Genomic DNA, 12,468 nt, shown 5'->3' with positions numbered 1-12,468 from the left:
GAAATAAATCATCTGCTCAAACTTATATTCTAAAGTTTAAAAATAAAAGCAGCTACTTTACAAGTTTGCATAGAGCTAGTCTAAACAGCAAACCAGCTGACAGACATCAAACGGTGGTAACTTTTCATGGTCATCTTCTTTACCTGTCCACGGTCTGCCCTTCCCTGCTAGAACGATCCATAAGGTCAGGGATCTTGCCGGCCGTTTTATGAGCAGCTCTATCCCCAGCACATGAACCTGTGCCTGGTATTCAGTATTTTCCCATGAACGGTGAGTTCACTTAATAAGACTATCCAAAGTCCAGGAACTAACTCTAAAGCAAGATGAGCAAAGGCAGTTATTCCCAACCAACAAGCCCGCTTCAAATGTTTTTCTACAGAAACTGAGAAAGGGTCTTTTCTTCCTTTCTTCTCCTCTCATTGATATCCCTCCATTTCCCAGCTATCTTTCTTTCCTCTAAGAACAACATGTAAAAGGTAAGAAACTCACTTGTATCACCAACTGAGTATCCTTGGGTGAATCACACAATTTCAATGTTTCCTTATTTATAATGAAAACACACTGGAGTAGATTCATTCATAAGGAGACACCATGTGCTTGGTGCTAAGAATGGGGAGATGCAAGACAAACATCCTAGCCCTCCCAGAAACCGGAGTCAGGCAGAAAGGTGAGTTTATAACACAGCAAGATAAATTCTATGGCAGAAGTATGATAACATGAAAATACAAACATCCAGCCCCCCAGGAAGGTAGGGTGTGGGGGTCACTTTCTAGTAGAAGCCCCTGCCTTGAGGGATGAATAGGAGCCAAGGGAAAGGGGCAGGGTGATTTCAGAGAGCAGCAATGGCTCACACAGGAAGCAGTTTGACACATCTGGACTACAGGGTGTGGGGGAGGGAAGGTTGGCAGGTGATGTTGCGGCAGTAAACAGAAAGGACACTCTGGCAATTCTATGGATGAAGGCCGAGAAGGGGATGAGATTAGGAGCAGGGATCACCTATGGCATTATTTTAGCAATACAAAGGAAAATTAATGGAGACCTAACTAAGAGATGATGAGTTTCCAGGACCTCTTCAACTTATTCTGGCCTTTGCTCCGAAGTGACCATTTTTGCTCAAAGCTTCATTCATTTATTCTCTATTCCAAATTACTGTAGTATCCCAGCAGCGGCCTCTCCTCTGAGCTCCTCTGACACCCAACTTTCTAATACTTACCTCTTCTTTGAAATCTCAAAGGCCCTTAAACTCAACATATCTGAAGGTAAACCCGTGGTCTCGCCCCAGAACCCAGGCCTCTTCCTGTGTTTCCCGTCTCTGCAGGAGGCAGCACCCTCTGTCCGCTAGCGCAAGCCGGGGGGCTGGGAGGCACCCCCACCGTCTGCTATGTCTTCTCCCTCCCTATGTCCTTCTCCCCTGCTCAGTCCGTCACCAAGCCCCATCACTTTTCTAAGTAGCCACACATCTACCCACCACTTTCCTCCGTGACCGCCAACATAATGACCATCTCCTGCCTAAGCCAGTGCCACAGATTCACATCCTGTCCTACTTCTATGTCATCTTAGTCCCTTCCCATCTGTTCTCAAACTTCAACAACAGTTTGTTCTTCATGCTTATCAGCCTGGCTCACGTCTTTGCCCCCCCACCACCAGGAGCTCCATGAAGCCCCTCAGGAGTGATGCTGCTCACCAGCACCTGGCTCCCAGGAGAGTGGGTACTCAGTAAGCATGAGAGCCAAAGGAGGTAAGAATTTTAGGAATTCGGAAGAGTCAGCACCAGATGGCAGGAAGAGATCAACTAAGGTAAGGACTAAGCCATGTCTAATGAACTCGCCACCAGGATATCATTTAGTGACCTTGTCCAGAACAATCTCGGTGGAGCTGTGGAAGCAGAAATCAGATGACAGCAGACTGAGGGGGGAATGGGCAGGAAGCAAGTGGCTGCCTTCTTCCGGTAAGTTGGATGGCACGGAAAAAGACAATCTAATAGCTGGAAAGGAACACAAGGTTTAGGGAAGGGTTTGTTTAGTTTCCAGATTGGGAGAGACCTGTGTCTAAGCACATGGTGAAGAGAAAGAACCAGGAGGGGAAGAAGGGGAAATCAGAAAAGAAACAGATCACTGTTAAGTCCCTGAGGCCAGAAGGGCTGGAACTGTGACCACCAACAGAGGAATTAGCCTTTCACTGACCTCCTCCTACCCTGAAAGAAGGGAAATAAGGATGGAGGTGGATTCAGAAGAATGTGCGGGCAGGAGGGCAAGACGACGTGGTGGTTCCTCTATTTTCTCCTTAGAGGATGTGCAAGGATTCTTCTAGTTCTCTAAGAAGGCCCTCTTACATTCTCTCTATAGGAAAAGATATAGAACCAAGTACAGTACACACACATATATTTTTAAATGTATCTAACGTCAAGAGTGATACTTGATGTACACTGTTTGTTTTGGAACTTTATGTCACCTCTTCCCCTACCAATGTCAGTCATCTTTCATTGGTATGAAGCCTCTAATGGAAAAAAGGTTCCTATCCTGGTCTCCAGAAAGTGGTGTTAATCGCCCCCATTTTGAATTCAGCAGAGCTATGCTAGAAAACTTTACATGGGTTTTATACTGAGAATGACTACTATTTTCCATCCCTTTTACCCTCTACTCAAAAGAACTTAAAGCCTGGTACAACTGCTGTTAAATACCCCTTAAAAAGCACCCTGAATCACTCTCATGGGTGATTTTAAGTACTAGCAACGAAGTTGTAACTTTTCAGCAGGAAAATAAAACACAGGTTCTTTGTGGGGTCAGCCAATAGTTTATCAGTGGCTCATCAGGAAAACAATAGTTTAAAAGGGCACACATAGTAAGAATGAAATAAAATGGGTAAAGGAAAAAGCTGTTGACATTAAAATAAAAATTTTAATTAATCCATTGTCACTTTGATAAGTGCTGCCACATAATGGAAGGTGTGTTTATTTTCAAAGGAGGGAAAACATCCAGAAATTTGCACTCATCGCTCCCTTAACCATTATAAAGGAAGTATAGACTGTCCAGCTGGACTACGGGCAGTGTAAACAACTTTGCTAGATTGCTTGGCAGAGCACATCTGCATCAAACCATTAAGTTCTGGAATTCACTCTATTAAAATTGAATCATTAGCTAAGAAAAATTAACAGGCAACTATTTTCATGTAAAACAGATATAAAACAAAAATCAAGGGCAATGCATATGGATAATTCTTTTTCATTCATAATTTTAGATGGTACATAATGCAAACTATTGTTTTAGATATCTGTTGCTCCCTAACAGCCATCTCTACACAATGCAGATATTGTTTGAATATTGGAGCAATTTAAGCTTTTTCTGTGTATCCAAAAGTCCCTGGATTAAAATCCAAAGAAACCTGGCACTGCAACAAAGTTGACTTGTAACAAGTATTAGCCTTTAAGCAAATTGCTTATTAATGCAGAACTAAAGTCGCTGTTCAGACCCTAATTAACCTACGTATCTCCAGAACCGTCCCCCACTTTCCACTCTACAAAATAGTGCAGAATTTTCCTAACTCTCAGTTTTCCATCACTGTATGAAGGGTGAGAGAGCTTCAACAGGTGGTGAAGAATGTGAACAAAATACTAACTGAAAAAAAAGTTGAGCCCTAAGTGTCATCAACTCTGTTTAGTAAACAATGGAGCCATTGGTGGATGAGAAGGGAGGCTGGGACACAGAGTATGTATTCCACGGCCAAGAGTTTCCACACTCTAGCTTCACGTGGAAAACACAACCTCATAGGACATTTTCACTGCTCTTGTGTCCTAAAAAAAAGACACAAAAGAAGACATATGGGATAATTCCAATTATATAGGGCTTTTTAAAAAACCAACAAAACTAAGCCAATTTTTTAGAATTACACACGTAGGTAGTGAGGGTATACAGACAAGCAAATTACAATTGTGATAACCTCTTTGGGTCAAGAGGGATTTGATCAAGAGAGAAAACGTGGAAGAGGCAAGTTACTATTTACAACCTAGCCCTATTTACAAGGTTGTTCACTTTTTAAACTACAGACGACACATTTTATGTACTTTTCTGAATGTATGGCATATTTCATAACAAAAAGTGTTGGGAGAGAAGAGAGACACCCCTAATACATTCCTTAGCAAAACGCAGGCATCCCATAAACCCTGAAGAGAATGGAGACTGGGAAACAAAAGGACAGTACTGAGTTTTCTCTGATCACTTAACTAAATATATTTCAGTTTGTTACATTTACAGACTTCTTTGCAAACAAAAGAGTGAAATGTTAAAAGAGGTTGGAAATATCCTATAAATAGCAACAAATTAAAGAGGACTTTAAGAACAGATTTTCTATTTTATTTAGAGTAAATAAACATTCTTTCAGCTAGTCGTGACTCAGTGATAGGATTAAAACATATCCTATATATAATACCCTGAGATTAAAACAATCTACAGAATTGTAAAAAAAACAACAAAAAGGAAAAAAAATGCAATAAAGAAGGTAAGACAGCAAAGCAAACTGAAAAATAATTCCTTAGAACTTAGCAGAACAGTAAGATTCAGGAAAGTCAAAAAAAAGAAAGAGAAAAGAGAGAGAACAAATGAAGAAAGTATTAAATAAAATCATCTTCAGGCCCTGCCTTTAAAAATAAGAGCCATGGTTAGGTTTTTTTGAGTGGGGAGGAGGGGCTGAAACATGAGTTCATTAAAAAAATAAGAGCTACAAACTAATGTTGCTGAGTAAGGCTAAAAACATGGCTGCCATGAACTAAATATGCAATACATAAATACCACTAAATATAAATCGTCACTGAATAAATGTTAGACATTTAGAGATGAGACAGAGATTGCCAGAAACATTCCTTGGTAAGACTGTTTTTATGTATTTGTGTACATGCAGAAGTGCTAAATCTGGATCTAATTTTCTTCACGACAAAATCCAGTTTTCTGCAACATCCTCACAGTCAAGCAGAACTAAACTATATTGAGAGGTTTGGAATCTCCTCCTGTGCCAAGGAGGATTTCTTTGTAACTTTATAGCATGTTTTAATCTTCCTCACAGCAACAAACCCAAGCACCCGAGGAATATAAGGCGACACAGACAAGAGGGAGGAAAGGAAGGAGGAAGGAAGACAAATCTGCCTTCCAACATGAGCCAAGTGCAGGCTCCAAGAGATAAACAGCCAAGTAAAATCATTCTTTCAGAAGGGGGTTGAGAAACAAGGGTGGATAGCTGGAAGGAAGAGGGGCATAATCACACCTTCCCTCGCAAACTGTAATTAGAAACACAAACTGGCTCTCTCACTGCACTCTTGGGCTCACCTGGGCATGTTTTGTGAACCAAGCTCCTCCCATTTTCTCCCTCTCCGTCGTTCTCTCTCCCCCCCACTTTCCTCACTGGATACTCTTTCCTACAAGTAAAAAGCTAAAGTAAAATGAATATCCACAGCAAAATAGTTACAGATGTTCTACCTCAGAATACATCCCGGATTGAGAGCTTGTCACCTGATATGCAAGGTTGGGGACAGGAGCCTGGTACAAAATAGGTCTGCTCTGTGGCCTTTTCACCTTTAATAGGACCCAACACTCCAAGTTTCCTGATGCCTCTCAGCTCATTAGACAAAGAACAATGAAAGCAGGACTCCATTAAGCTACTGGTGGTGAGACTGGCAGAAAACAAAAGATCACAGGGTCTCACTCAACTCAGCAACTCTCCTGTGTGCATTTTCCTTTCAATCCCAGACAATGAATTTAAACGTAGCCCATGATGAAACAAGTGATAACTATGTTCTAAAACAAGGAACAGTTCTAAAACTTGGAGAACTCAGAATACTCTTAAGCTTTGAGGGGAACACGATAGATATGCAATTTTTCTTACTTTCTCCCAACGTAAATCACACTATTAAATAAGAGGAGAGAATTCTTCTACCAAATTATACACTAATGGCTCTTAACCTATGATTAAAGTATCACTAACAGCAGCTTAAAGCCACAGCCAACCATGAGCACATTTATTAGGACCTAAGTTTTCAGCACCAAGTAATTATGTAAATAAAACCGTCAGCCATCTTGAGAACTGTCAGTGGTCTAACCTGCCCCCTGCTCCCTCGGGGGACTCACTCCTTGTGAACTGGCACCTACACAGGGCCTCCTCTGCACAATCAGAAAAACGAAAAGCACAGCTAAGTGCCAGAGCAGCAGGGAGAGCACATTCCAACGAGGCTGGTCACCTAGAGTTATCTTACCTACTCTTTCCTGAACATCACAGCAGCCTGGGAACTTGGACCACAACTGACTTCTGGACAATAAATAGAAGAAAGGCTTGACTGCGCTGTAAGCTAGGATGTTATCCCTGTGCTGGGGGCTCTGAGAGTACTCAGGGGAGAGTATGATCCCTAACATCAAGGAGCTGATGAGGAAATAAGACATAAAATAATTTTAGAGAGGCAGTATGGTATTATAAGAATCATAGAATACTCAAAACCACTGGGTTCTAATCTCAATTCAATTCTGACACAAATTTTCTAAGTAAACTTTCGGAATAACATACAATTTACCTCTCTGGGCCTCAGTTTCCTTGGCAAAAACAAGGCAAAGGTATTACATGATGTTTAAGGCCCTATATAGCTCTGCAATAATTAGATAATTAGAGAATACAAGGCAGTGTATAATTAAGAGCTAAATTATACAGTAGCAACTACAACTGCCATTGGAGAGATTGTAGTAATTGTTTTGTTTTGTTATTTTTTTTGAGTCAGCCTCCATTCTAAATCACTCCTGAAAGCCCAGTCAGGGGCTCTGGAAGGACTAACGGATGCAGTGGTCACCAAGACAGAATGCCCTGCCTTCACCAGGCTTTCATCCTTCTAGTGGGCTATGCTCAGGAATTCAGAGGGGAAAAAAATGAGGACTGGGGTTGCCCTATGACCCCTTCATAGAAACAGAGGCAAAACTGAGCTTCCAGTGGGTACAACTGGATGATGACGTGGTAACTGCTGCGAATGGTAGCAATGAACCATGAGGGTTTGAACAGCTACGTTAACACAAGCACAGTTCTGCTAATCTGCTCATCAGCAGTGAAGGTAATTAGGTAGTTTCCAGAAGTTAGCCAGACTCAGATTCTTCCGGCCCTTTGCCTATCTTCTCCTTCTCCTGCTCTAAAAGGCCCCATGGCTCCCACCCAAACCTGCTATTTGTGTGGTTAACTTTTTTCCTTGATTCTCTTTTCAATTATTCCTCCAGACAACTATGGGGAAAGGCAAGTGCCAAGAAGCAGTTACACAGCAGGGAGTCCACATTTAAACAATTTCTAGTCAGTTTTAAAGTGAGATTTCAGAAGACCTTGTATGCAACAAAATAATTAGCTAAAAAGATCTATTTGTGTGTAAGTGGCTACAGGCTGAAGAAAGATGGTGCAGACACACGGTTTATTGTGCAGAGTAGAGCTATGTCTTATACCACTAAAGAATATGGTATAACTAACCTAGATGATAAAATTAACTAACCATCCACATCTTAATTTTCAAAACCAAAAAGTCAGAAAATTAATCTGTCCCTTATTCTTCAGAGGTATGGAACTTGCCTGTGCCCTAAATGAAATCAAATGTTGCCTACCAACCGTACATTCCATTTTCCAAATAACTTCCCTGGAATGCTAGGGAGCTGATATGTTTAAAATGTATATTCTCAAAATGTTGAATTTAAAAAAACCATAACTGTTACAACTTTTCTTACAAAAAAAAAAAATCCCATGTATGATTTATGCCCATTTTCAAAACACCCTTTGGAGTTCAGACCAGATGTGTGCAGTGTTTACACTGAGAAAACCATTGGGACATAAACAACTCACTATGAACACCACTCATATTTTGCTGTGCTTTTCTTCATTTCCTGTGTATTTATTTTGGTGTTAAAATAATGTTAACTTTCATAATAAGGAAAGTAGGAGCAGATGTTTAAACCAAACAGATTTTAGCTTATTATCCCATATACCTACTCAACTTTCAGAATCAAAGTTACTTCTTCTCAAATAAGGAGGGAGAAGGGAAGAAAACCAGATGTACATTATATACTACACAACAAGAAACTGACCTGCACAAGCCTTCCATAAGCTATTCCTGACTACCACCAATTGGAGACATGAAAAATTAATCTGGTATCAATTTCCTAACAATCCTTATATGCCTCTCTTAGGCTGATATTGTGTTTTGTTTTTGAAAATATCACATTACTTGTTGGCAGAGACAATACAAGAGAAATTACCTTAAAAGTTTTTATTTCTTGTTCCCACACACACACAAAAAAAGTTTAAAAAACTGCAATGTTAATTTTACAGGAAATAAACCCAGTCACTTACACATATGCCTTTCAAAAGAAGTCTGCCTTTTAAATGACTCAGTTTGGAAGCAAGATGATACTTAACAGAGGTGTTTCAAAGAAAGCAATTTACCAAAACTGTCATAACTGGAACTAGTAGGAGTAAAAAAAAAAAAAAAAAAACCCTTTTTAAAAGAAAACTTTAAGTACAAGATCCTTATCCATAGAGTTAAATAAAAAACAAAATGAATGATATTGTTTTCCTTGAAGGGCAAAGGGTAAATTTTCAATGGATTAGGAAACAGCCTGAAATTTGTACATGAAAAATAGAAGTGAATCAGCTCACCCTCCCAAGTTTTGTAACTGTTTTCTTTTTCAAGAGCAATGTTCAGTTCACTATAGGAGAAAAAACAGAAACGGTTCCTGCAGAAACAAAAAGATGTCTCCTTGATTTGTGTGGTTACAACAAAAACTACTCTTCCTGCCACTCCGAATTCCCCTAGAGATGCCTCTCAGCCACCCAAACCCAGGCCATTACCACGTTTTCAAATCGCACGTAGATAACGTTCGAACAGATTAAGAAATAACTTTTTCTCTTACTATCCACCAGAGATAGCTTGAAACACTACAAGACAGTAAGGAAATACCTCATGGTTAGGGGAAAGTAATAAGCAATAAGAATTCAGAGCAAGTTTGTTTGTTTCTTTCTTTCTTTTTAATTTAGCGTTCTGGTGGTTGTGTTGTGTAATCACTTCCACAAGGGACTAGACTGTGGAGGGAACATCCCTCAATGTCAGAACTCTCTCAGAGCTGTACAGGAAATGGCAAGTCAGACAAAGAGCTGGTCTGTGTTCTGTGACATGAGTGCCCTTCCAGTTCCCCCAACTCAATAGAAAAATTCTTCATTGTTCGGAACAATCACTCCTGAAAACAAAAACTCACTGTAACTTTTTGTTCCCCTTTACATGAAAACCCAAAGGGCTGATGGACTATAGAACAGGAATACTGCAGATGGTGGTATCTTTAAAAGAAATATCAAAGCTCCTCCCCACCCCCAACCACACGGACATGTTTAACTTGTACTTGGGTCCCAGAAGTTCTTCCCCTAAAGAAAACACAAACGGAAATTTCAAAAGACATAAATTTTCTTTTTTCCCCCTTTACTGGCAATTATGTAGAGCCATAAAAAGACATAAATTTTCAAGAGTTAGAAATGGAAGGAGTTAGTATGTTGCAAGCATAAAGCAAACTTTAAATGGTTTTTATTTCACTGCCTCCTGGTCTAGTCCTCTCCACTGCAAGCCCGAAGTCAAGATCGAAACAAACTTTGTACTGGAACAGCACAGGATAAACACTTGCCTCGCAAAGCACCCTCCAGTCCCAAGAAAAGAGAATAAAATGCTCAGAAGGCGATCAGAACACTCGAGGAGGAGCGGCCGTTACACAAGCAAAAGGGCAGAAATGTCTAGAACGGAACATGTACCTTCGTAGCACAGAATGCCGATATTGTTGTTCATCTTGTCCAAGTACTGGTAGTTCAACAGGTCCATCTTCATAAATAGCATTTATCGGGCTAGCAAAGAAAACCAGCTCTTTGCTTTTGCCCCAAAACAGTAAATTTCAAAAATCCGTCGCTGCTGAGTAGCGCCTGGCTCTTCTCTTCAACTTCACAAAGGCAGAGGCCCAGCCTCGGATGATCAAAACAAAGTATGCAAAAGTCAGGGGGGAAAGGGAACACAAACACACAAAACTCAAACTCCCACAAAACCCTGCAAGGGCTCGCTGGCAGGCGGTATATGCACTGTATCCTCGACCGAGCGTTAAAAAATCGTCTCAGAAGTCCGTACAAGTCTCTCTTGGAAATGAAGAAGGAGTCAGAAAGGAAAACACGCAGCCCATTTCTCGGGACAAAGCCGCGCTCGCTGGCTCCGCTCGCGGCCCGCGGCGAGGCGAGCGCGCGGACATGCGGGCTGCGCGCTCCGGCGACGCCGGCGCCGTCCGGCAGGGGGCGCGAGCACGCTCACCGCGCCGTCCCGCTGGGGGCGCGAGCACGCTCATCGCGCCGTCCGGCAGGGGGCGCGAGCACGCTCACCGCGCCGTCCCGCTGGGGGCGCGAGCACGCTCACCGCGCCGTCCGGCAGGGGGCGCGAGCGCGCTCCCCCCGGCAGGAAGCGGCCCGGCGCTGGAAACCGCGGGAGCACAAGCAAAACCCAGGAAGTTTCTATTTCAGGAGCCGAGTACGAAGTGAAAACTCCATCATGGAAGCAAACGTTCGTGGAGTTTAACTTTTGTGTAACTTCACTTTGGGGTTTCAGAACCGCCATGTGTTTTGCTGGGGGGGGGGGCGGTGTATACATACATGTGTATATATGTACACACACACACACACACACACACACACACACACACACACACGGTTTCTTTGTTTCTTTTAAAGATTGTTTTATAATGCCCATTTACCCTTAAGCCGTGTATTTAAATTTTGGATGTTTATGTTACATGTAACTTCCTTCATAATCCCTGCAACAACTCAGATGGACAAGGCAGGGATGGTACCACTTTTCTACAGCAGAGGAAACTGAGGCTCAGCCGGATTAAATGGCTGGCACATGGCCCCAAAATAGTAAAACTACTGTTAGAGTATTTTTTCCACCCTGATATTTTAACTTTCTTAAAAAAAACAAGGAGGGAAGAAGTGAAGGGAGGGAGAGATGTTTAACCAAATAAGAATGGCATATCCAAAATCGAAAGCCTACTTGAACTTGTAGGGGACAGGACAAAATCATTTCCATTTTGCACATGTGACAGCTGTCCCACCTGTGTGTCAGAAGCTAGTGGCATGCTGCTGTGTCAGTCCTTACTGGAAGGGCTTGGGACTTAAACTTCGCACCTCCAAGCCTAACACAGGCAAGTTGGTGCCCAAAAGCTCTTTACTGAATGAGTGAATTACTAAATGTTCACTTTTCAGCACATGAAGAGCACATTACAAAAATAGAGAAAAAAATTCTAAAATAATTTGAAATGTTCTAAAAATATATATTCTAGAAAATATTCTAAAATCATATTTGAATAAATAATTTCAAGAGATTAGATGTTAAAAATCCAGCAATAGTTGCCTTTGGAATAATAGGCACGTTCATGGCAAGCTGTTCTAATCAAATCTTTTTTGGAGATTCATACAACACCCAAATATTGTTGCCATCACTGCTGTAATAGTAGTAATTCGGTGACATCAGGTGAAGTAAGCAATAGAAAAATCAAGATTTCATGAGCTTTCATTTATAAGGATATTTATTGAAGCTACATTACATATTCTAGATATTAAACAAGCTATATTGAAAGATATGCATGACATTAACTGTAATTAAAATACTTAATGTTGTTTGGAAGGTTTAGAAGAAAACTCTTACAACATTTAGCATACACAAAATCACTGCACTTCAAAATAACTTTTTTTATTTTTATTTCTTATTCTGTTTTTAGAAATCCGGTCTCGAGTAGCCTTGGCCTCCCAAAATGCTGGGATTACAGGCATGAGCCACCACACGGTGCCTGAAAAAAACTTAGTATCTTTTGCTATCAGATTTAAATTCAATGTACAGTTTTGGAGTCCAATTACTGTACTATATTCTTTTACATAAATTCTCAACCAGAAAGCCTTATGCATCTTTAGCATATCCCACATGGGAGAAAGTTGGCTGTGTGTTAGAATCAGCAAGGAGCTTTGAAAAATCCTGATGCTGGGGTTGCATCTCAAACTCATCAGAGTGGGTGGGACCCAGCAGAGGTAGCTTCTCAAGAGTCTCACTTGATTCTAATATGCAGCCAAGGCTGAAAACCATTGCTGTCAGCTGGGAAGGAAAAAAAAACTGCCTTAAGATATTTCATTTTAGACACTTATTTTGACAAGAGGTTTTTTTTTTTTTACAATAGTGATTTAAGCACATGATTCAAACAATACAATTGTAAGGATATGAGTAAAATATTTAGTAACTTCCCTTTAATAACTCAGCATGACTTAATAGGAGGTTCTTAGTCTCTGAGCGCCAACTATTTGCGTGAACACTGTCCCACAGGCATAGCTTGACTTGTATTTAAAATGATCTGTTGTAAACTTCCCAGCCCCTAGCCAGGTCTTCCCCACTGACCTGGGAGGCTA

At 41.0% G+C, this 12,468-nt stretch overlaps 1 protein-coding gene across 4 annotated transcripts in view; it reads right to left on the bottom strand.

Moving 5' to 3' along the window:
* The window catches only part of VGLL4 (vestigial like family member 4), a 155,408-nt gene that overhangs the window by 73,506 nt on the left and 69,434 nt on the right, over nt 1-12,468 (bottom strand). The window contains exon 1 of one of the 4 annotated variants that reach the window (XM_045551462.1): nt 9,793-10,278. The exons of the other annotated variants lie outside the window; for them this stretch is intronic. Coding sequence (XP_045407418.1) covers nt 9,793-9,874 — 82 coding nt within the window. The 5' untranslated portion in view covers nt 9,875-10,278. Of the gene's footprint in view, nt 1-9,792; nt 10,279-12,468 lie in introns of those variants that run through there. 4 annotated transcript variants of the gene reach the window in all.

The sequence above is a fragment of the Lemur catta genome, chromosome 5 (assembly GCF_020740605.2).
Source record: "Lemur catta isolate mLemCat1 chromosome 5, mLemCat1.pri, whole genome shotgun sequence".
Classification (NCBI taxonomy): Eukaryota; Metazoa; Chordata; class Mammalia; order Primates; family Lemuridae; genus Lemur; species Lemur catta.
Note: the sequence above shows the minus strand (reverse complement) of the source record. Positions and strands in the feature narration are given on the sequence as shown.